General features: G+C 37.0%; 1 protein-coding gene across 3 annotated transcripts in view; it reads left to right on the plus strand.

The window, feature by feature from the left end:
• The window catches only part of PUS7L (pseudouridine synthase 7 like), a 32,501-nt gene extending 19,617 nt beyond the window's left edge, over window positions 1-12,884 (plus strand). For 2 of the 3 annotated variants that reach the window (XM_080660786.1, XM_080660787.1), the window contains exons 5-9: window positions 2,590-2,688; window positions 4,336-4,417; window positions 6,257-6,537; window positions 10,121-10,174; window positions 11,482-12,863. In XM_080660786.1, coding sequence (XP_080516912.1) covers window positions 2,590-2,688; window positions 4,336-4,417; window positions 6,257-6,537; window positions 10,121-10,174; window positions 11,482-11,808 — 843 coding nt within the window. In that variant the 3' untranslated portion in view covers window positions 11,809-12,863. Of the gene's footprint in view, window positions 1-2,589; window positions 2,689-4,335; window positions 4,418-6,256; window positions 6,538-10,120; window positions 10,175-11,481 lie in introns of all 3 variants that reach the window. The other variant, XM_080660785.1, reaches the window with a different exon arrangement.
• Window positions 12,885-26,684: the final 13,800 nt, after the last annotated feature.

The raw sequence follows: 26,684 nt of genomic DNA on the forward strand, positions 1-26,684 counted from the left end.
GACCGGAATTGAACCTGGGACCCTTCAGTCTGCAGGCTAATGCTCTATCCACTGAGCCAAACCAGTCAGGGCAGGGTTGTAACTTTTAGTACCACCCCCTGAATTGGGAGGGGGTAGAGGCTGACAGTGGAATCAATTGTCAGCAGCCAATGATTTAATTAATCATTCCTCTGTAATGAAACCTCCATAAAAACCCAAAAGAACCCAAAAGAAGGGTTCATTCAATGAGCTTCTGGATTGGTGAACTCCAGTTCAATGTGCAGGGAGATGGGTCCACCTGGAGAGGGCGTAGAAACTCTGTATCACTTCCCACGTAGGTTCTATGCATTTCTTCCATCTGGTTATTCCTGGGTCACATAATTCTGAGTTTATAATAAATTGGTGATCTGGTCATTAAAATGTTTCTCTGAGTCTGCAGGCCTCTCTAGAAAGTTAGTGGAACCCGAGGTAGGGGTCTTGGGAACTTCTAATTTAAAGCAAGCTGGTCAGAAGTACAGGTAACAACTTGAACTATCGGCTGGTGTCTGTAGTCCAAGGAGTATTTGTTATAACCTTCAGTTCACAGCAGGTCATCAGAAGCACATGTGCAGCCTGGGTTTGTGACTGACCTGGCTTCTGAAGGTGGTGGGGGTGAGGCAATCTTGTACCACTGACCACTTAACCTGTAGCATCTGATGCTATCTCTGAGTAGATAGTGTCAGAACTGAGTGAAATGGTGGGGCACCCAACTGATGTCAGAATTGCTTGTTGGTATGGGAACTCCCTCTCCACATTGAAATTGGATGCTCAGAACACCAAAAGAGGGGGCCTGAACTCTGATAGCATTTATTGCCTGTCTCATTTGGTACTTATGGATATATAACTGCTCATTATAAAAATCCCCAATTGGAATAATCCTAGCATTAGCCAACCTTCCTTTAGTTCTCATAATAAGGGAAGGGAATTGAGAAGCCCTGAAAATAAGAAGTCTTTGAAGTTTTATTTTAGAAGGTCATGTCTCTGATTGCTATAAACCTTGTTATTTCCAACGCTAAGTAATTAGAAGAGGTAGTTAAAATTCTTCTGGCTATTCTATGACATTATCCTATGTATTGTTGTTTTCTTTTTCAAATTTGAAATAGTTAAAATGTTAACTATGAGATTTAATACAGGGAGTACTTATTTTTATCTGCAATTGATTTTTGTGAATAGCATGAGGTAAGGGTGCCTTTTGTACTATGCCAATAACAAATTGTCTTAGCATCTTTATTGAACAGTCCTGGAGTTGGTGCTCAATAATAATTGTTGAATGAATAAATATATACTTCTTTCATAAAGTGAATGTGGAAGATTCTTTCAAGAAACCATCTGGCCTGGTGTTTTCTTTGTGAGAATACAGGCAGTCCTCGGGTTACGTCAGACTCAATGTACGTCGTTTCGTGGTTAATCACTGTCTCCCATTTATTTATTAAAAAGAAAAAGTTCCGTCATTTCGACGTATGTGCATATGTGCTTTATGTTTTTTATTATTTATTTACCACAAGTAAAGGTCAGGAATTGTTATTTTTCTTTTAAATTTTTTTTACTGTTTTACTTCATTACTGCTGTGTATGTGCTTCATGTGAATGATGTAGGTGCTTATGTAGGTGGGTTCCGACTTATGGTGAAAATCGCATTACGTCGCACCGTAGGAACGGATCTCCAACGTAACCCGAGGACCTACTGTATATTTAACCACTGACCAATGCCTTTAAATGGTTGCAGTAATAAATTACAATTTTCTATTCTTGGTGAAGTGACACCATGTCATTGTGTTGGCCCAGGCTGTCAGAAACTGAGATGACTGAAAGATGAACTGGGTTTGAAAATAAATCTGTTTCTTATTCCAAACATGTCCAGACAGCAGAATCTCAAATTCAGAAAGAGCTCAGGGCAAAGATCAGGTATAATGCTAGGTAACTAATTCATCCCAGTTTTCCCAGAACTTACCCCATTTTAGCACCAAAAGTCCCACATCCCAGGAAACCCCTCAATAATGTTAATGAAAAGCTAACGTTTTAAAAGCTTTTTCACTCAGTTTATTTTCTAACTTTTAATTATTTATTCTTCTCCTTTTTATTCTTGAACTGTATAGCATCTCTCAGACCATTTGGTCCCCATTTGTATATTACTGATTACAGGATTCTTTATTAAAATAAATATGAAGAGGAAGACTTGATTACATATTCTGATGTAATAATTGTATTTATTTGTCTTAGTTCAGTGCTATAACAAAGAACCCTGAACCGGGTGACTTTTAAACAACAGAACATTATTTCTCATAGTTCTGGAGGCTGGGAGCATGAAGTTACAGTGCCAACATGGTTTTCTCACATGGCAGAAAGAAGAGTAAACTAACTTCCTGGCCTTTCCTTATAATGGCACTAATCCTATTCATGAGGGCTCTATCTTCATGACCTAATTATCTCCCCAAGCCCCACCTCCACATACCATCACATTGGAGGGTAGGATTTCAACATATGACTTTGGGGGGGGGGGTGGTCACAAGCATGCAGTCCCTACCAACCCTACCAATATACTTTTAATTAATTGATTTCTTTCTATTCATAGCATAAAGGGTTTGTGAATTATTATGGACCACAGAGATTTGGGATGGGAAGGAAAGTTCACACAGATCAAATTGGATTGGCTTTGCTGAAGAGTGAAATGGTATGTATTCTTAAAACTATGATCTTTTCTGTTTTCGCAGTTGCACTCACTCATAAGCCAGCTCCTTGCTTTCTTAACCCAGCATATATACACATGTATACACATACATATATATATACCATATTCTACATCACTGAACATATGTTGAGCAGCTACCATATTCTTGGCATCATACTATAAGAAAGCCAACTGTATGCCTTGTGCAATATTGTTTGAGACTTAACAGAGAATTGACCAATACTCATCAAATTCTGAGTGGACTGAATAAGAGATTTAGAGTAAAGTAAAACCCTATAATTTTAGAAATCTGGTATCAGATTATATAAAAGATAGGAATTCACCCAAATCTAGAGACTAAAAAGGGAACAACAGATTTGAAAAATTATCTGATTAGTTTCAAATGAAACTATAAATGAATGTCACATATAAGAGGCAACATTTGCCCAATTATTAAAATTATATATACATTTAAAGTGTATATTTTATATATAATTACATATTATATACATACACATAGTTTTGCACTGAATGAAGTGCACATAATATGAAAAACCTACAAGTCTATAAAAATTATATACTTGCACGAATGCAAGATTACTCATATGATAATGCCATACTCATTTGTGTTATAGTATGTTTTCTTGAGTGGAAGAGAAAATAATAGTAATAGCACTCGTGAGAAGCATTGTGCATGTGAATATTATCTTGTACGTGGAAATATGGTTGACAGTTAATGATGCAGACCACATCTGCAAATTTGTAGTCAGTATTGCTACTCAAAGACACATACTTAGAAATAAATCACAGTTCTAGAGACAGTGATAAAATACAGAAACCAGTAGATGTGTCTTTTTAAAATAACATAATCTCATCTATTTAGGTTTTAAAAGAAAATATTAAAGTTGGCAATTTCAAAAAAGAATTGGGCAATTATTTTAGGACCAATGAATTCTGAGACTTAAGAACATGAATGCAATTAGTGGCTTGCCATTCCCTTATGCTTGTATTCTTCCCTATTTTTGTTGTGTATGTTGGTCAGTTTGAGTTTTATGTCATTACTTCACACTTGTATTCATGTAATAGAGGTAAAGAATGACAGAAGAACAACTGTGGAAGATATGGAAGAGCACTTTTTCTGGTTCATAATATTTTAAATTTGTATATAAGCTTGCTTTGTACAGAAGTTTATTTCTAAATGTAACATTGATTATTTTTTGTTGCTGTTAATCCTCACCCAAGGATATTTTTTCCATTGATTTTTTTTAGAGTGAAAGGGAAGGAGGGAAGAGGGAAAGAGAGAGAGATTAAGAGAGAGAGAAACATCAGTGTGATAAGAGACACATTGATTGGTTGCCTCCCGCAAGCCCAACTGGGGCCAGGGATCAAGCCTGCAACTGAGGTAGAAGCCCTTGAACAGAATCAAACCTCAGACACTTCAGTCTATGGGCCGTGTTTTAACCACTGAGCAGCAAAACCAGCTAGGGCAACATTGATTATTTAATTTTTGGAAGTTTAAAGATAAAATTGTAGCATCAAATATCAAATAGGCATTCGTTAAATGCCTATTCTTTGAAGAGGCATGTTTTTCTTAAAGTATGTAATTTGTCATTTTTATGTAACATGTGTTTGCTTGCTTGATTTTTAAAGGTAAAGGCTGTAAAATTATTTCTTACACCAGAAGATTTGGATGATCCTGTAAATAGAGCAAAGAAATATTTTCTTCAAACTGGTATGTAAAAGTTTCTTTACCCCATACATAGCCATGCAGATACATAATATAAATGCTATATCAGCAGAAGGGCATTCATTGCTACATAAATGTGATAAGAAATAGATTGTAATATATTGTATATTTAATCATTTTATTACATGCCCTAGGTACTCCAATTTTGATCTGATCTTAAGACCCTTTTGTCTGTTCTAAATCTTGCTTGCAGGGAGATTGGAGGGGAGAGATGCTATGTTAGTTTTTCTTCACCTAAATCCTCTGAGGAGATAGGCGTTCCCAATTCCAAACTGGTACTGATGGAAGTATGTAATTCACTACAACTAGAGGGGATGGAGAAATAAACTAAATAAAAGAACATTTGTTATATCTGATGCTTTGTGCATTGGTTCTGGTCTAGTTGCCATTTAACCCTTAACTGCAGATTTTGAAAACTCTAGCTCAATAGGATGATATATGCAGAATGCTTAATAGGAAACACTAAAGAAAACTAGTTATGAGTGTGGGTTTTAGGGTCAATTTACATGAGTGTAACTCACCTTTAGTACTTCCCACCTGTATATGGGCTTGTGCAATGATTTAGCCTCATTGTTTTGGTTTCTCCACCTGAAATTGAAACTAATAATGGTACCTAAAAGACTATTATGAGATTTAAATGAAATAACAGATGTCATGTTCTTAAAATAGTGCCTAGCACATACTAAATACTGAACAAATCTTACTTGTACCTAAGTAATAATAACAGCAACCATACCATTTTAGATTCATTCAAATATGTGATCTACATATATGTGCATACTAAATTTCACTAACATTGAAATAAATGATACCAATTTTCAAAAATCTCCTTTATTTTTAAGTATGTATATATTATAAAAATATGTAATTATTCATAGGAGAGAAATATTTTTATGCCACAGCACAATCTATAAATAATATGGGCATTTCAAATTGTTATGAGTAATCTAATGACACTAAAAAAATTCAAAGTGAGTTATTTGTCTCTATTGTAGAGTCCCGAGAAGATAATTTCCTTATGGCAATGATTTCAATGATATTTAAACTTTAATGTTCGTTAGAAACCTGATACAGTTATTAAAATGCTGACTCCAAGGCCCTGTTGGAATCAGCATCTTTACAGTAGAGTCCCTAATTTTAAAACACATCCCACCAGCAAGACCTAATATTATGCTTGAGGAATCCAGACATCACCCTTTCTTATTCAAAAAATTCTCTGTAAATGTCCATAATAGCTCTTTTTAAATCCCTAGGCTCAGAGGTTTATTTAATGCTCTTTTATGAAGTCCTCTTAATAACTGTAAATTAGTTTATCTTCATTCTGAAGTAGGAATTACTACTGTGTTTTTTGTTATTTTTTAAATATGTTTTGATTGATTTTTAGAGAGAGAGAAAGTGAGAGGGATAGATAGAAGCATCAGTGAGAGAGAAAAATCTTCCTTCGGCTGCCTCCTGCATGCCTCCTCTTTAGGGATCAAGCCCACAACATGGGCATGTGCCCTGCCTGGGAATCCAACCCGTGACCTCTTGGTTCATGGGTTAACACTCAACCACTGAGCTAAACTGGCTGGGCTGTTTTTGTTTTTTGTGTGGTTGTTTTTTTAAAGCAGGGAAAGTGAATGGCTCATATGATTAATGATCTTTATTTTTAGAAAACACAATTCTTCAAGTGTAGTTAGATTTATAGTTGGTGCTGAACATCTTCATATTCAAGTATAAAAGACAGCAGCAATCACTGACTCTCATTTAGAGAGCATAATAAAGGTCTTCATAACTGGCCTTTAAATAAAAGTGGTTGACTAACTGATTTTCTCTTTATTGCAGAGGATGCTAAAGGCACACTTTCATTGATGCCAGAATTCAAAGTTCGAGAGAGAGCATTGTTGGAGTCACTGCATCGCTTTAGCATGACCGAGGAGGGTTGTATCCAGGCCTGGTTCTCCTTTCCTCATTCTATGCGCATTTTCTACATTCATGCATATAGCAGCAAAATTTGGAATGAGGCTGTATCTTACAGACTTACAACCTATGGATCAAGAGTGGTGGAGGGTGATTTGGTCTGTTTGGATGAAGATAGTGATGATGAGCAATTCCCAAATAATAAAGTAAGTGTCATTTCATCAGAATTTCCTAAAAATAGTTACCTTAGCAGGAACACTAATTTTCTGAAGCCGTTATTTTAGAAACAATTTAAACCTAAATATGGATTTTATTTCTTTTTAACTTATATTTGCTCATCTCTTCTTCTACTCTGCTGTCAGCTGAGGCTTAATACACATCAATAAATGAAAAATAAAATAGTCCATGGTGTGAAGTGAAAGGTACAAAGATAGTAAAACTTCCTTTGAAGAACACATTCTTTTAAAAATTACACAAATAATGCACAAAACAGTTTCCTTAAAAATAAAAAACCAAAACATTGCAGTTGTAGCTGTTATCCTTGCCATGACTCTGTTGTGATCTCCTCCCCTGCCTTCAGAAAACCAACCTCTGTTTTTTGGCCTGTGGCCTTCTAGATATTTTTCTGCTTTCACGTAAATATCCACAGAAAAAGAGATTTTTATTCTATTAGTTAACACCAAGAAAAGAATAAACAGGGCTTCGAGGCTAAAAGCTTAAAATATGAAAGAAAAAAAAAGATTTTTGTTATAATGGTATATAGGGCATGTAATGTGTCTGTGTTTCTTTTATATAGACGCAATCTCACAACTTGTTGTTTTCTTTTTAACAATATCTTAGAGACATTTATATTCATTTCAAATAAAGGAACCCCACTTCACACTAACATAAGGAAGAGCAGAGAGGAATTTATTGGCCCTCACACCTGGAAGCCCATGATTGATCCAGGCCCAGCTGTATCCAGGGTCTTATGCAATGTCCTACCTCATCCCTCATTTTCTTCAGCTGTCAGCTGATTTTCTGTTAGATTCATTCTCAGTCTGGCTTAAACTTTATTCCTTTAATGGCAAGATGGTTATTAGCAACTCTATGCTTATTTCTCACAACTTCTCCAGAAAAGAGGGCTTTTCTTCCTCAACAGTTTTAACAAAAGCCATGGAATTGAGTCTCAGTGGCTCAGAATGGTGTGACTTGGGTCACAATTCCCCAAACCCATAGCTGTGGATTGGAGTATATGATTCGTAAGCCTATGTTTCTAGGGCTCCTTCCTGGAACTATCCCACCCTAATTGCATTGGAGATCTGGAAGGGGAGCTCCCTGGAGAACTCGCTACCAGAAAAGGGGTAGTAAAGGCTGAGCAAGTTTTATTATTTCATGAAGTGGATGGCTTTTGAATATTTAGGTAAGAAAGTAATCACTAGGAGCATAAATTACTAAGAATGGTCATTTAACTGAGACACAGACTCCGAAACTGTGTAGAAAGAAATCTAGCAGTATCTTAAATTTTATTCTAACTCATGTGAATGGAAGAAGAGAAATGTCAGTGATCCTCTTCTGAAAAAATAATGAAAAATTCTAAGTTTTTAACACCTTCTAGATAACCTGTCTATTTAAATATTACCTGGGCAGTACATTATTTAGTAAGTCAGCCATTTTTCATTCAGATTTGCAGAAGTTAAAGGTTACTTTGACAAGATATAGCAATGATCTCTGAAATACATGTGTCTTATAGGCTTCTTTGTTCAACATAACATTAGTAAGGAGTTTTGTGGTCAGAATTGTATCAGCTTTTCTTTTTGGAGCTGTAGGAGAAAAGAGAACATTTTCTCCTTTATATCCTGCAGTTTCCTTTTCTCAGCAGCAAAGATTGTTTATAATTTTAAGGCCAATCATATATGCTTTACTAGTATTAGTTAGCATTGAGGAAAGAACAGGCAGGACTTAGAGGCTCAAAACTTATTATGAAAAGGAAAAAGGCAGAATAAGATTTTTAAGACATGGTATATAGGACATGTAATGTTGTATATCTATAATTAAAAATGGTAGGAAACGAATCTGATTCCCTTTTAGATAGGATTACTAGCCTAACAGGTATATCTTTACTTCAAGCCATTTGGTAGATTCTCTTTTAATTTTTTTATGAGCAAGGTAGAGAAATCTGAGTTGCACAGTTAAACAGGTGAATTCATATTTGGGGAGCAGTCATACAGCAAGAGCCTATTTGTAGATTGATATTAACCTAGAAAGAGTTCTCCTTTTTATTTATTTATTTATTTATTTATTTATTTATTTATTTATTTAATTGTTTGAAGTATTACAAATAGTAGTACATATGTCTCCTTTTTTTTTTCCCCCATTGACCTCCCTGCCGGCCTCCCCTACCCCCCAGTACATGCCTTTACCTGACCGCCCCCCCGCCCCCGTGTCTTGTATCCATTGGTTATGCTTATATGCATGCATACAAGTCCTTCGGTTGATCTCTTACAGTACCCCCCCTCCAACCTCCCCTGCCTTCCCGCTGTAGTTTGACAGTCTGTTCAATGCTTCTTTGCCTCTGTATCTATTTTTTCCCCATTTCTTTCCTTAAAAAAATCTTGCCTCTGCAGACTAGAAATAAACATATAATAACAAAAAATGTTTGAGTCCCAATTTCGATGTCCAATAGTTCTGAGTCCCCGTTTCAATGTCAAACAGTTCCTTATGTGTACATGTCAGCAATGATATCTGGATGGTGGGCACATGGTGGCAATGCAGGTCTGACCCTCTCTGGTTTGGTCCTAGGCAACCTGCTGCGACGCACAGCTGCTGACTGCTAGTGTGACAAGGCAGCGTCAGCGTCTTCCATCTCTGGACTGTTTTAGAGAGAGTTCTCTTAAGGCAAAACATGGTCTTTTGTACTTGACCATGTTTGTTTGGTATTTTCATAAATTATTTAAATAACAATATTGTAGGTATGCTTATGAACTTGTGAAAGACAAAAAGCTAGAAGTGATATAAGAGAGATCATAGCCCCATCTATTTTGGTCAGATCACATCTGGAGTTTTATATCCATTTGGAGTATAACAGTTAAACAGGTTATTTACCTATAAATAAACAACTCAAGTGAAAAACCAAAAAAAAAAAAAAAAAGGAGGAACTTTATTGATGAGGGTAGAGAATCAAGGGGGAAGCAAGCAGATTTAGAAGCTATCTGGACACTATCTTATACAATGAGTGCTTTAGGAAGGTGGGGATGCTGTCAGTCCTTGTGGAATGATGCTGCTGCCTTTGAACTTGAGCTCTCCTTTGCAAGAGAAATTAGTTATTCTGTGATGTCCTGCAGCAACATTTCTCAAATGTAATACATCACACACCTCCTACATGTGATACCCGTATCTGTTCTATGAAGCACATTTTGAGAAACACTACTTCCCATAGAGTCTGATATTTGTTGGGGACAGAGGAGGGAGAGGGTGGTTTGACAGAATCAGATTTTTGATTCAGCATAATAAAGAATAACTTTGTAATTTGGAAAAAGATTGTTGGTGACAGAGGTAATAGTAAAGAAGTGTTAAGCTGCCCGCCAAAATCTGTATGTGCCAACTTCAGGTATCAGTGGTTAAAGCAGGAAGAATCATTCTAATTTTTATGTAGTTTGCTCCTCCAGAAATAAACTGTGAAAAGGTCTTGTTTGGATATATGCATATTCAGCATAGGAATCAAATTTTACATAACAAATTAGGGAAAATTGGAGGAATTTGGAACATTTGAGAATCATCCATATTTTTCATCATGTTTTTTAAAAATAGGTTCACCTAGTAACTGAAGAAGAGGAATCAGCTAATGCATATGCAATACATCAGGTAAATTTTCTTAAAAATTAGTATTACTTAGATCTAAAGGTAGACATTGTCTCCAAAAGACAAAAATGTGACCAGTTCCCCTCCCCCACTTTTTTTTTTTTTACCACTTTCCAATTTAGGTATTATATATACACAATAAAATTCACTCTCCTAAGTTTACATTTATATGAATTTTCATAAATGTATACAGCCATATGACTACCACAAAAATCAAGATAAAGAATAGTTTCATCTCTCCTCAAAATTTCCCTGTGCACTTTGTAGTCACCCTCCATCCCCAGGCAACAACTCATCTACTTTTTATTCCTATGGTTTTGCCTTTTAAAAAATGTCATATAAATGGAATCATATAGTATACTAGAGGCCCAGTGTACAAATTTGTGCATGGGTGGGGTCCCTTGGCCTGGCCGGCAATTGGGGCCAATTGGGGCCGTCTCACCCAGTCCCAGTACGGACCGATCAGGGCTGGCCAGCCATGGGAGGTTGGCTGTGGGAGCGCACTGACCATCAGGGGCAGCTCCTGCACACTGGCCCCCTGGTGGTCGGTGCACATCATAGCTACTGGCCAGTTGTTTGGTCGTCTGGTTGTCCAGTCATAATGGTCACTTAGGCTTTTATATATATAAATGGCCTTTTGTGTCTGGCTTCTTTCAATTAGCATAATGAATTTGAAACATTAATATTGTGTGGATTTGAGTTTTTTACCTTGTTTCTTTTTTGACTGCCCTCTGGTACTGTTCAAGAAAAATGTCTAGAGGTCATCAGTAAAGGAGGAAAACCACACAGAATGCAGTATCTACTCATAAGCAGCTGAGAAAATAAACATTACTTTTGCTGTCTGCTATTTGCTTTCATGTTTTTAAATTAGTAAGAGGAATGTAAAATTATCAACTGAAATACCAGTTGAGCAGTACAGGTTATTCTTTGTGTTACAGAAAGAATATGCTTTTAAGATTGTATGACTGCACAGAGATTAAGTCTGCTGGTTAATTAAATCTACCTAAACTTCTTGTTCCATCTCTTCTACCTTAGCAGTAGTTTGTGTAGTAATATCTGACTTGAATTGGTTATCTTGTTTATTATGAATCCTTCTTGATTTTAGGTAGCTCTTTTCTTTGTCTGCTAGCATAAAAAATAATCAAAGTAGTATAGCATTCAATAGTATGTTTTAGGCTGATTGTACATTTATATTCTGAGACTGTTTTTTTACAGATCTAGGACCCAGTCATAAAAGTAAATTTAAAATTTGATCATATATTTTTCTGAAGGCTATTTCATGTATCTTTTTACCCCCTTCCCTTGTGCAGGTGGTTCTTCCAGTGCTTGGATACAATGTTCAGTACCCAAAGAACAAAGTAGGGCTGTGGTACCAGGAAGTACTTAGCAGAGATGGACTACAGACATGTAGGTTTAAAGTACCTACTCTGAAACTGAACATTCCAGGATGCTATAGAAAGATTTTGAAACAACCCCGTAATCTCTCATACCAACTAATAGAAGAACATGATATTGATGTCAAAGCAGAAGGTTCCCACATTGATGAAGCGACTTTATCTCTTTTGATTTCTTTTGATCTTGACGCTTCATGTTATGCTACTGTTTGTCTGAGAGAAATAATGAAGCATGACTTTTAAAACCAGTATCGTTGATATACCATGTATATGTCATTCTTCAAAGGAAAGGGAGCTAAAATTTCTTTGAGCATCTGCCATGTGCTATGAGTTTTATAATTGTTATCTCCCTTAGTTACACAATATCCCAATAAAGTAGGAATTTGCTACTAACATTCCAGAAGACATATAAGCTAGTAAGTGTCAGGGTATGAATTTAAGACTCCAAAGCCTGTGTTTCTTATCTATTATCTGACATTTCAGTGACCTTTATTGTGTTATAAAAGTTGCAATCTTTCTGGACTATGAAGAGCATATATAATACTGCAAGATAACAGTTAAGAAAGAATGCTTTTAGAGTAATGTTTATATCCTTCAGCTTCTTGCTTAGAATATAAATGAAACCAGATTGTAATGAAAGCATGTAGTTGGAGATATGGATGAAGCATTTTGTTAACTGCTATTGTCATTCTTTCATATTTGAAATTATTGATCAGAAAAATACATCGGGGAAATGTAATCCCTTTATTTATGGTAGCTACCTCAGGGTAGTTTACCCTTTTATGAGATAATCTTCAATTAAGATTGAAATAAATTTTTTATACAATTTCTTTATCTTGTTATACATTGACCTGCCCCTTTCCTCCTCTGCCAATTATCTAAGCATAGATTTTTAGAGTCAGGCAGATCTGGGCTGACTCCATGTCTGACACTTACTAGTGACTTTGAGTATGTTACTGAATTTTTTTTTTTTTTGAGGCTCATATAAAGAATCAAGATAGCACCAATCTCATCAGCAACAAATAATTGGATTATCTCTACCTTTTATGTTGCTAGAGGAAGAAAACATTTGGCCCATTTAAAAATTTAAATGTTTGTTAGGTTAAGTATTTCACATCATAAATCATTCCTAACAACTTTATATTAATAAATTAAATTTGGGGGGAAATAGGAAGATCTGAGCAGTCTCTAATTTCTGGTAGCTTTATATAATGAAATTTTAAAAAGCAGTATATATTATATATCAGTAATGTGTCACTTCTATATATTTTAAGTCATTCAAACCATTTTGGGAATATTAGCATAAGAAAATGAAATGCAAAAGAAAGAAAAAAGCTACATACAATGCAAAATTTGCTTATTGCAGCATTTTTATATATAATGTAAGAAATTAGAAATAGTTTGAAAGTCCAGCATTAGATAACAAAAGTAAGTAAAATGAGATCTATCAACTTGATGGCAAAACATGTTAATTACTGAAAATGATGATGATGGTTTTAGTTATGAGAAAATGTTACCCCTTAAAAGCAGAACATATATTACAAATGCGGTACATACACTGAATGTACCTTTCCCAGGAGAGACACTTTAGCTTAGTTATTAAAAGCATAGATAGTGGACACAAAATCCCCCAGTTTGAACCTTGGCTCAGCCACTTACAGCAGCATGGCCTTGGACAAGATACTTAAGTTTTATGTGTTTCAGCTTCAATATTTATAAAGTGGGGATGGTAATATCCCTACTTCTTAGGGTTATTGTGATGATTCGCTAAGTCAATATATGTAAAGCAGCTTAGAAAAGTGCCTGACACTTGTTATTAAATAAATGTCTACAGATATAGATTGGAAAGGAACAACAAACAAAAATGAAAATGACATTCTGTTGAGATGATAGGGTGTTTGGATTTTTTTAATGCTAAGAAGTTCTTGTTTTGCCATTATACTGTATCCTATCTAATAAAAGAGTAATATGCAAATTAACCATCACTCCACTACACCCACAAGCCATGCACACAAGCCACACCCACCAGCCAATCAGGAGCGAATATGCAAATAAAACCAAACAAGATGGCTACGGCCACAGAGAGCAGGAGGGAGGCTTGGGTTTCCCCAGCAATAGAGGAAGCCAAGCTTTCCGCCTGCCCTTGCTGGCCTAGGCCTCCACTCAAGGCTACAAAGTTTCAATGATAGAAGATACATAAATCCAAACAGAAATGGCAGCAGCCACGGAGCTGGAAAGAGCAGGAGGCTAGAGTTGCCCTCGGTGATGGAGGAAGCCAAGCTTTCCGCACACCCTGGCCAGCCCAGGCCTCCGCTTAAGGCTACAAAGTTTCAATTGTAGAAGATAAATAAACCCCAGATACCAGGGCCTCCGCTTGGGTCACCAGGGGGCGTGGCCGGCCTGCAAACCACCACAGGCCCCTCGCCCAGGCCGCCCCACGCCCCAAGGGAACCCCCACCCTGATCTGGGACACCCTTCAGGGCAAACCAGCTGGCCCCCACCTGTGCATCAGGCTTCTATCCTATCTAATAAAAGAGTAATATGCAGATTGACCATCACTCCAACACACAAGATGGCTGCCCCCATGTGGTCAAAGATCCTGCCCCCATGTGGACACAAGATGGCCACCACAAGATGTCCAGCAAGGGAGGGTAGCTGGGAGGGACCAGGCCTGCAAGGGAGGGCAGTTGGGGGTGATCAAGCCTGCAGGGGAGGGCAGTTAGGGGTGACCAAGCCGGCAGAGGAGGGAAGTTGGTGGCAACTAAGCCTGCAGGGAAGGGCAGTTGTGAGGGACCCATGCCTGCAGGGGAGAGCAGTTGGGGGGGACCAGGCCTGCAGGGGAGGGCAGTTAGGGGCAAACAGGCTGGCAGGGGGGCAGTTAGGCATCAATCAGGCTGGCAGGAGAGTGGTTAGGGGGTGATCAGGCTGGCAGGCAAAAGCAGTTAGGGGCAATTAGGAAGGCAGGCAGGCGAGCAGTTGGGAGCCAGCAGTCCTGGATTGTGATAGGGCAGTCAGACATCCCTCGAGGGGTCCCAGATTGGAGAGGATGCAGGCTGGGCTGAGGGACACCCCCTCCCCCGTGCAGGAATTTCATGCACCGGGCCTCTAGTATTTTAATAAGTGTAGGACACAAAAAGTGATGATTGTAGTTCCATGGTTTTTTTTTTTTTTAAATATATTTTATTGATTTTTTACAGAGAGGAAGAGAGAGGGATAGAAAGCTAGAAATATCGATGAGAGAGAGACATCGATCAGCTGCCTCCTGCACGCCCCCCATTGGGGACGTGCCCGCAACCCAGGTACATGCCCTTGACCGGAATCGAACCCGGGACCCTTCAGTCCGCAGGCCGACGCTCTATCCACTGAGCCAAACCGGTTTCGGCTGTAGTTCCATGGTTTTTAAAAATTGCCTCTATTTCAATGGCAATGATGATATATTAATTAGTAAAAATTTTAGAGAAAATGTTTTACTTTATTTGATGACAAATTATATAAGTACATTAATAAATAAATTATGTAAATATAATCATAAAGTGAATTATGTAGATTGTTAAATCCCATTTTTCTTTTAAAACGTTGAGTAGCAATTAGAAAATGTGAAAGCCTTAAAATGTGCTGTCATTGATATTCTTTTCTTTGCCTGTAGATGGCACTATAATTTTAGATATCTTTCTTATTACTTTGGCTATGTGTAAAGAAAGGGTCACTAAACTTGTTTCAATCCGTCATAAATGTATTCAGATACTGTACATGTGGATAATTATTTTGTATACCAATAACATTTGCCATGTTCACTTTTTTTTCAGTTTAAGACTTTTAAGATATTTTGGACCAAATGATGACCAGGTTTTTAATGACCAGTTTTTCTGGGGCACTTTAGGCTTTCAGAAGGATGAATTTTAATTTTCAAAGATGCATCTGAAACTGAGCCATAGTGTCTCAGGATTACTAAGGTAAAACAAATGAAGATATTTTTATTTAGATTAAAACACTTGGATTTTTGTGACTTATAATAAGCTAAAAGTCATATGTAACTTTTGATACAAATAGCATTTTTTGAGTGTCTGTTGTGCCAAGCATTTCTCTTATTTTAATCCATGTACCCATGAGTTAGATAGGTAGTGTTTTCCTGTTTTTGCAAATGAGCAAATACTGAGTGGTTTACTGACCTATCAAGGTCAAACAAGCTAGTATGTGGTTGAACTTAATTGTGCTTCCTAAATCAGCACTGTTCTCATCTACCTAACAGTTGCCTTCTGGAAATAAGTTTTTTGGTTAATAACTTTCATTCCTACCAACTTGATATTACTTGCCATTTATTATTCAGTATATTGGAGCAGTGAGAAACAAGATTTCTTTTGAGATTCTGAGACCAAAATAAAAATAAAGGAGATTGATCCTTCAGGAAATTCACAAATCATTTGGTGTATTTTCCAGATTATCTTGGGACTTGTATCATAAACACAGGCAAAATCATTATTGGTAATAGGAAGTTATTTGAAATTTTACCTGGCACAGTATTAGATGTCATTTAAAAAGTACATTGGAGAGAGTTGCTTTTTCCCCTGATTCTCTTTCAGTTCTTTAACCAATCATTCTGTTTAAGACAAGGAGAAAGCTGATTGATTTTGGTTTACATATATCATTACCACTTGCTGATGTACTCTTTGAACAGAGACAGTGCAGGTTTCGGGCTCAGGCATACCGGCAGGCAACAATATCAATCAGAATTTAATAAGATCACTTTGTTTTATTGAATTTATTTTTCTAGTTATCTTTTTTATTTATGGCAAATAATCCATATAAGTTTTCCACTTACATGATGTTTCTTTAAAAAATAAATTTAATTTTAAAGAAAGGGAATCAATTTAAAGGCATTAAGGAAATACTAGTGTAGCTATAGCAGCAGCAGTACAAGAATGCTTGAAGTTTGGGAAATGCTGGCATAGCTTTGAGAACCTGAACTCAGAGAGGGCCCCCACCCACTGGATTTCTCTGTTGTGAATTCCGATTTGAAGTAATGTCAGTAATCATTTCTCAGTCTTGCATCAAACAAAATAATGGAAAATATACAAATTCAAGATATTATGAACACACATACTGATGATCACATGCCATGTCTTAAAATTTCACTGCTGAGCCTTTAGTTTAGAAAATCTTATGACACACTAAGATCAGGGTCTGGCATGTAGTTAATTCTCAATAAATGTCAGCTAGTGTTATTATTAATATTACCTCACTGTGCTCTCTGATGAAAAGTTTTAGAATTAAATGGTTAATAACTTTCCCTTGAGATCTGATCTTATTCTGTCTTAACATAAAGTAATTATAATTCAGCACACTTTTAGATTTATTTTATGGTAAGTGGAAATAGCTATTTCTAAACCTGAGAATTCAGCAGCTCATTCAAATTAAGATCTTTAAGAAAGATCTAGGTCAGTGTTTCTTAGTATTTTCCACCTGGGAACTACCATTAAAGGACCAAAAAGAAAATGAAGCTCTGTCTCACAATGCAGAGTTTTCTTGCATTAATATAAGGGCAGTAAAAGAGGTTGGAGAGCCCTAGCTGGTTTGGCTCAGTGGATAGAGCGTCGGCCTGCAGACTGAAGGGTCCCGGGTTCGATTCCGGTCAAGGGCATGTACCTTGGTTGCGGGCACATCCCCAGTGGGGAGTGTGCAGGAGGCAGCTGATCGATGTTTCTCTCATCGATGTTTCTAGCTCTCTGTCCCTTTCCCTTCCTCTCTGTGGAAAATCAATAAAATATATTTAAAAAAAAAAAAAAGAGGTTGGAGAAAAATATGGGGAGTAATAAGGAAAATACGACTTTTCATTGTTTCCTCTATTTACTTCTGAAATGTTTGGATTTTTAAACAAGAATACATTTGTGTAATAATTTTACAATTAAAAACCTTGAAGAATACTTAAGGTTCAGAGAGGGTCAGGTAAAGCAATTGATGGATGATGCTTGCATTGCTTCAGAATGCTTCTGGCTCAGGCCAGCTATTGCCAGAGAGAGAGATTTGTGCATTGTACACTTCAATAGCACTAATGGTAGTTAACATAAATAGTGTAAAGTTTAGTGCCTGTGCTATGGCTTCGCTTTCAGATTCAGAAAGATGCTTAGAGATAGCTTGGCATCTCATGGTACTGTTTTAATCTGTTTTTTTGTGTGTGTTTTTAAACCCTCTGCTTTATGTATTTTTTAAAATTTTTTTCTTTTTTGATTAAGGTACTACATATGTGTCCTTATCCTCCCATTCCCCACCCCCCTCATGCCCTCACCCCCCTGGTCTCTGTGTCCATTAGTTAGGCTTATATGCATGCATACAAGTCCTTTGGCTCTATGTATTTTTGATAAACCACAAAGCAATGTCAAATATATGACATAATAATCAACAAAAATTTGAGTGCCCCTAAGTTAAAGACACTCTATAAGATGTTATGAGGAAAGACAAAAGAAATCAGATAATATCATTGCCTTTAGGGATTATAGTGTTATACCCTTTAAGCTATCATTTGATTTGAAATGCTGTCTACATAAAGAAAATAGAGACTAAATGGCAAAGACAAAAAACAAGCAGCTTTCTTCCATTTCACTATGGCTCACTATATAACCAATAATGTTACTTGACCTCTCAGAACCTTATTCTGAATCCTTAAATGATACTCATATTAACATTTCTAAGCATTTGAGATCTCCTCTTAAAGTATGCTTTGAACTATTCAGTCTAAATGCTGCTTTCTAGAAAGTTACTAGTTTAAAGAATGGGAAATGGTGTTAATGGAGTTAATCTTGTGTAATTTCAGTGTGGGTTGTCAGGAATACCTTTAAGTAAAGAAAATGACTCTAATCTTCTTAAGCAATTCGTTTTCTTAGCAACTGTGAGGCAGGAGCTAATTTACTTTGCCTGTGTACATAAACCCTGTCTTATAAAGAAAAATATTAGTCCTGGAAAGAAGTCAGGATACCCATGAAATTACTGAAATGTAGACATATTGAAAAATACTACAAAATATAAGACATTACATTTTCTTTTCTGTTGTCAGTTCTTTAATACATATCAAATACCAATATAGAAATAAATCCCTGTTACAAGGAGGGAATTTTATCATGGAGTGAAAACAAGAGCTATTTGGTTGTTTTTAAAGGGAAGAGATCAAAGCTGGTCACTCCTTAACTGAGGTTGTTTGAGCAGCAGGATGGGGTGGGGAGTGGAGAGGGTTACAACTCAATTCTTGATGCTTCTATTCCAAGTCACCCTTTTGTGATAATTCTTACTGGCATTTTCTTAGACTGGTTAAGTCAAGATTCTGAATGTTTCACTACAACAGGGTTTTAATCTTTGCTGGTTATTGTTTCCACCCCCACTCCTGACCATAAAGGACCAGTGTTCTTTTCTAAAATGGGAAGAGGAAGACTCTTTCGATAAATAACCTCTTAATTTCTCTAGGTTATAATACAATGGATTTATTTTTGCATATGTTTTTCAAAAATAATTAATTTAGCTCACATTTTCCCATGAAATATCTTAAGGGAAATTTAGTAATTTTTATGGTACGTAAATTATAACAGTGCACGTTTCATATATTTAGGAACCATTAGAAAATCTGGGAAGCAATCATTCTGATTCAGAGAACATTTTTCCAAAGCATGAAAAATAAAACTTTAATTTCATAGTGAAGCATTTGATGATTGTGTAGTTTATGTACATATTCTCTCTCATTTTGATTATTGTGATAATTTTCTAACTGGCTGCCTCCATTCTTCACTTTATCCAGTTTTCCATGTATACTAATGTCAGTTACCCTCCTTAAAGTAGAAGTCTGATTGTTACTGTGTTTATGGCATATAACATTTCAGTGGCTTCCCCGTGGCTATGGAATAAAAGTCCAAATTTCTAAACATAGCACAGGTAGACCTGCACAGTATGGCTTCATCTGCTGCTTTTTCTGAAAAAACATGCCTTTATTTCAGCTCTGTTTGCTCTTTCCTAAATACAGCAACTTTCCACATTATACACCTCAACTTCTCATTCCCATTGGCAGAATGTCTTCTTTGTTTAGGTTAAAAGTCTTGTTTGTGAAATCATGCACCCATAACACTTTGTATATGCCTCTACTATCTCATTGGTCACATCACAATATACTTATTTGATTGAATATCTGGCTCATCTGCTATTTAAGGTCATTGTTCTTGATGCCTCAGACATCCATCCAGTGCCTGACATGTAATAAATAGGTTTAAAAATGCTTAATAAGCCCTGGCTGATTTGGCTCAGTGGATAGAGTGTCAGCCTGTGGACCAAAGGGTCCCAGGTTTAATTCCAGTCAAGGGCACATGCCTGGGTTGAAGGCTCGATCCTCTGTGGGGGGATGTGCAGGAGGCAGCTGACTCTTGAGTCTCTCATCATTGATGTTTCTATCTCTCTCTCTCTCGCCCTTCCTCTCTTAAATCAATAAAAATATAATAAAAAAATAAAAATGCTTAATATCACAATCATTCCTTAGTAAATTATATTGTACTAGGTGCCCGGTGCATGAAAATTCATTCCGGGGGTGGAGGGTTCCCCCAGCCCAGCCTGCACTCTCTCCAGTTGGACATCCCCCTTGCAATCTGGGACTGCTGGCTTCTAACCACTCACCTGCCTGCCTGCCTGATCGCCCCTAACTTCCCTCCCCTGCCAGCCTGATTGCCCCTAACTGCCTCTGCCTGCCTCATTGCCCTAACTGCCCTTCCCTGCCAGCCTGATCTCGCCCCCAACTGCCCTCCCCTGCTGGCCTGATTGCCCCTAACTGCCTCTGCCTCGGCCCCCACCATCATGGCTTTGTCTGGAAAGAAGTTGGACGTCTGGAAGATGGCCGGTTGACCTGGTCTAATTATCATATTACCCTTTTATTAGTATAGATAGAGTATATAGAATAGGATTGCTTAAATGGTGGGGGGAAGCCTTTTTCAGCAGGAGTAGATGCTCTTGGCAGACAAAAGCACATAATCCCTATATCTGGACTGATAGCCAGCCATATGCACTGTAATACCAAACCGGTCATGAAAAAATTGAACCACTTTCTTACACCTTACACCAAACAGCTGTTGCCCTTAAAACCTCTCCTCAGCCCTCACCTTAGGTTCTGCCTTCGCAGTTCACCCAGATTAGGTTCTGATTGATCGGTTTCTATGCCAGTCAGTGTCTCCGGGCCTATCTCTGGGCCTGATCAGAGAGGTGGGGCTGATCAGCAGCTCCCAAGGAGGCTGGGAGAGAAACAGAGGCACGGCTGCTGGTGAAGCTGGGAGAGAAAGAGTGAGGCAACGGCTGATCAACAGCTGCCACGGAGGCTGGGGATCAGACCCTGCGTCTCTCTCTGCTGGCCTCTCTCTGGGCCTGATTGGCAGCCCCCTCGGCAGTCAGTGCTCGGTGGAGCCTTGGTCGTTACGGACCCTGGCTCTTTATATAGAGAGATAAAAATAAAAGGCTTTAAAAAAAAGCTTACCAGCAGCAGGATGATTATTCTCAAGGAATGATGAGAGTGATTGCTAACTCTTCAGAGCAATGATAGAATATAGTGAAATAACTGATAAAATTCCCAACTATGTAGTGACTCACTAGTGGAAATTAAAACAAACAAACAAAAAACCAAAACACTTCAGGCAGTAGGTATAGGATCCAAATCAGCCTAAAGTGGAGAAATGAATGATGAACAGGAAAAGCTGCAAGTATGTGTTTAAATATAAACAAACTGACTCATTTGTTTCTTAATCTCTTCATCTTTATCAACAGCCCTCCCTTGAACAACCAACAGTCTATTCTCTGTATCTATGAGTTTGTTTCTATTTTGTTTTTTCATTTATTTTGTTCTTTAGTTTCCACATATAAGTGAAATTTGTGTTTCTCTGTCTGACTTATTCCACATAGATAATACCCTCTAGGTCCACCCGTGCTGTTGCAAATGGTAGTATTTCATTATTTTTTATGACCGAGTAATATTCCATTGTATTTATGTGCCACAATATTGTTATCTACTCTCTTAATGATAGGCACTTGGGTTACTTCCATATCTAGACTATTATAAATAATGCTGCAATGAACATAGGGTTGCATATATCCTTTTGAATTAGTGTTTTGGGTTTTAACATTGAAATGTTCTAGAATAGAAAGAGTTGTTAGCTTCCTCAAACATTTCAAGTACTGTAAACTGTGAATGATTATAAAAAAGATTTAAGTTTTTTTCTACAAAATTTTATATGTTGTTATATAGCATTTACTATTTTCTGGGCACTGTCACAAACACTTACTATTCTTTTAATCATAAGTTTTGACCAGGAAGTGTGTGTAACAATTTCATATGCAAAATCCATTATGCTTAGAGAAGGAATTTCTCATTAAAAATTTGAAACTACTGTACTATAAAACTTTATGTAAATTATATATTTAATATCTTCCCTAGTAGTTTTATTTTTCTTATAATTATATAAAGGCAATATTATTTTTCACTAACTCATACCTTCTAAATCCTCTCCAGGCTACTTTAGGGTGATTTCTACACGTGAGGGTAAAAGGTTGGAGAACACTGTAGAACCAGATAGAGGTGGGGGAAGAGGATGAAGGAAAAAGTCCTCATTATCGTTAATCATTCTGCATTTTAAGGCTATATTAAAAAACAACAAGTATTAGAAAGTATAATATGTATGTGCATATTGCTACCTATGTTTATTTCCTTGTGTGCTTCTCCTTTTCTTTTCTCTTTCTTTTTGGTTCATGCCCCCATGCTCTCATTCTGCATTTGACAACTGACTTGATCAGTTCCATAGCCACAAGAAGTCATAAATGGTTGGCTTCATAAGATACTTCTGTGACCTTTGTACTGATGGTTACTTAGTGTTCCCAAAAGGAAACTCACTGGGAGCCAGCCTTCAACTTCAATGCCTACTCTAATTTCACAGTGAAATATATCCCTGTATTTATAACCCCCTCCCAGCTCATCCAACTCTACCAGGTATTCTTCATGTCTTAAGGCTGTAAGAAAAGCTGGGAGCTGTGCTATAATTTTCTCTGCAATGTTCAAACGCTTATTTTATTGCACAGTCACTTTCTAGATAACTAATCAAGTAAAGTATTTTGATAATCAGCTGAATTTCTCTAGTAATTGCAGTGGAATAGAATTTCTCATAGAAGCTATTGGAAAATATTTCACATGTGTTTAATAAAAACAAATTAGAGAACTTAACATTTTAAGTTCTTGGTTACTGTTTTTATCATTGGTTTAATGTCATCCAAGAGAGTAAACTAAACAATAAGTTTTATAAGACATGAGTTAAATAAAGCTTAGGTCTCATGGGTGCGGGTTGGAGGGTGTTAATGGGGGAAAAAGAGGGACATCTGTAATACTTTCAACAATAAAGATACATTAAAAAAAATTAGGTATCTGCCAAAGCACCTTCAGGTGACTTTTGATAAGAATGTAGTTGTGCAAGTGGGCTTTTCCCCCCTCTTCCTGGAAATCATACAAAAGCAATAAGGAAAACAATTTTTTTAAACCTACAAACAATATAATCTAACTTACATGTGAGAGCTAGCTACCAAGAGCAGCTGAGACCTGAAAAAAGTTTCATGGTAGGCATTGAAAAAAAGTAGGAAGAGAGTTCAGTAACAGCAGATCTCAAAAGCAGGGTGTGGGAAATGCCTTTTCTGAAGATAAGGTAGCTACCTTAAAGAAAAAAAGTTATATCTCATAAAAAAAAAGTTATATCTCTTGTTTGGAAGGGTCTGAGAAATTGAGTTAGCAAGGCTGGTGGCAGAAATTTGCTAAACCTGGTTTGGGGCTAAACAAAGCATCACAAACAATGTGTTTTATTTGTGGGAAGCAGAAGAGAGAATCTTTTGAGTTATAAATCATGAAAGAATATCCTGGTCTCTCCTCACCAAGAACTTTCTGCAAATAGCTGACCCAGAAAAGTTCAGCTCATACAACAATGCAAAAGAAACTGGTACAGTCATGACATAGATACTGTAAGATAAACGTGAAAGATAGCAGCAGCATTTGTCAACAGACTATGTAAAGGTGGCCATAAACAAGGTAAAGCTTGTGACATGCACTTTTATTACAATTTTTGTTGTTGTTAAAGAAAACAGTTTTATGAAGGAAGACAACAAAATAGCAATAGAAGAAGAAAGAAAAGAACATAGGAAATATAAGATGACAGAAGTGGAAGAGGAAACCTGAGAGAGTAGACTTCTGGAAGATGCAGAAGACAATAGCAAAACCATCAGGGAAACGAAGATGAGGTTGAAACACGGACACACAAGAAACAATATACAATTAGAAAAACACAATGAAGGACAAAAATATAAGGAGGACTAAATTTAATCCACCCAAATATTTGAAGATGTAAACACATACACAGGGAAAATAACAAAATGTTAACGGTTAGGTTGTAAAAGGATATAAAAGACCATGTTTGTGGTAACAAGAAACTGGGACAAAATAAAAATGATACTTCTCTATGGAATTGTAACAGAGTTTTGGGTGCAAGGAAGGCTTCATGAACTGAATTCTAGGGTGAAATGAATTCTTCAAAGCTAAGCAGAGAGATTGGTGAACTCAACCTAATTAAAGCTGTGGGCTCGACAAGTGCAAGTCAAACCCTAGAAAGAATCAGAACCAACCGCCTTTCCTTCCAACCGTCAAATAAGGAAGGAACTTGTACTGTCTGAGAAATAAATGAAACAGCACTGGTCCTTTACACTTAGTCTTGGAACTAAAATTTAATGAAAACAAGATATTAAATGAAGCAAGAAAATATGATTCACAATGAAGAGAAAACTTAATGGTGAAATATTGAACTGTTTTTCCTCAGATCAAAAAAGAGGCAATGGTGTCTGCACTCACCACTTCTATTGTATAAGAGGTCCTAGTGCAATAAAGCAAGGAAAATGTATAAGTAAAGTTGGAAAAGAAAAAAATTAAATTTTTATCTTTGGAAGACAATATGATGGTACACATAGATAATACAAAGGAATCTATAAAGAGAAAAGAACAAGCAGAACTAATAAATGATTTTAGGTAGTTCATAGATTATTACATGGTCAATGTACAAAAGTCAGCTTTGTATAATAGCAATGAATAATTGAGCAATAAAAATTTTAATGCAATACTAGTTACAGTAGCCTAAAAACATAAAATATTTAGGAATATAATTAACAAAAACTTACATGTTCTCTGCACCAATGAGAACAAAACATTTCTGAGAGGAAAGAAATAAACTAAGAAAATGGAGAGCAATATGACAGTCATTGGAAGACTCAATATATTTAAGATGTCAGTTCATTCCAAATTGGTATGTAAATTTAATTAAATATCAGTCAAAACAGCCAGATGTTTGTGTAAGAGATGGTACAAATGATTTGGAAAACTGGCAGTTTCTCATAAATTTAAACATGCAGTGGTTGGCAAACCGCGACTCACGAGCCACATGCAGCTCGCGAGCCATGGTTTGCCGCTCTGTTGACTAATGAGTTTGCCGACTACTGCCTTAGAATAACTCAGTATTCCCAATCCTAAGTATTTATCACAGATTAATGAAAATGTCCATAAAAAATGTACAAAATGATGTACAAAAATGTTTACAGTAACTTAACAGCCAATAGTTGGAAACAACCCAAATCTCTACAAAAGGAAAATAGATAAAGAAATGGTGTATATTCATACAATGAAATAAAAATTTTAAGATATATATGACAATATGTATGAATATCAAAGTATTGTATTGCATGAGAAGCCAGAAATAAAAGAGAACATGTGCTGTGATTCCATTTATATGAAGTTCAAAGCAGGCAAAATAAACTATGGTAATAAAAATCAGAACAGTGTGTGTGTGTGTGAAAGGGAGCATGGCGGGGTGGCAACCAGGGACAGAAGGAAGTGGGGTGGGATCCAAGGGCCCAAGGGAACCTTTTTCTGTGAAGGAAATATTCTCTTTCTTGTTGGGGATGGAGTAAATGGATTTATAAGTTTGTCAAAACTCCTTAGATTGTGTACATTTACGACCTGTACATTTCACTGTGTGTAGGTTATACTTGAATAAAATATTGTAAGATGTGTAGCTCTTTTACTCATATTTCCTCAAGAGTGACCCTGCTGGGAGGCCTGTGGTCAGCATACAACCTGCGCTACAGTCCCTTCAGAATGCGCCACAGTGTTGGAGCTGACAGATTCTGCTGGCCACTCCAGCCAGTGACTTAGCATGACATGGGTGTCAGAACCTGGTCATGTCTGCCCAGTGAGGCTCTCCAAGGGCAATCTTTGTCCTAGAGCTCCCCTTTAGGACTGGCCACCCTGGTTTTCAGAGATGCACTGGTCTGAGGCTCTTCCTATCCAACTGGCCTTGCTTTCCCCTCTCTTTTCTTAAGTTTCAGACCAGTTCCATGGTCTGAAAGCTTTCCTAGCCTACTTCTGCTGTCTCACCTTTGTCTTTCACAGGCATTACCCTCAGTAATCTCTCTCTCTCTCTCTCTCTCTCTCTCTGCTAATCCCCACCTGGGGATATTTTTTCATTGATTTTTAGGGAGAGTGGAAGAGAGAGGGAAAGAGAGAGAAACATCTATCTGAGAGAAACACATCAATTGGTTGCCTCCTGTACAGTCCCAACCAGGACCTGGGCTGGGGAGGACCCTGCAGCCAAGGTACATGCTCTTGACTGGAATCGAACCTGGGATCCTTTCAGGCCAACACTCTATCCACTTAGCCAAACCAGCTAGCGCAATAATCTCTTGTATGATCCAAGCTGTCAATCTTAGCTTTTGACTCAAGCTGTCAATGTGAAAAATCAGATACAAATGAGACCAAATATATGTCATATCAATATATATAAATTGGCTTAATTCCAGAAACATTTTTTTCTTCTTAGAAAGAAATCACACTTGATACTTTTGCACAGTTTGTGGCAGGCCCATCTAAAACAAATATATTAATAGTTGAATATAAAGTTGTGAACAAAGGCAAAGGCAAACAGAAAGCAGGAGTTATGGTCTTAAGATCAGATTAGGAGGAATTCAAGCTAAAACACATTAAGAAGAGGAAATGCTCATTTTGAACGCATGAAGAGACATTTCAAATATAGGTG

Source organism: Plecotus auritus (genome assembly GCF_963455305.1).
Source record: "Plecotus auritus genome assembly, chromosome: 3".
NCBI lineage: Eukaryota > Metazoa > Chordata > Mammalia > Chiroptera > Vespertilionidae > Plecotus > Plecotus auritus.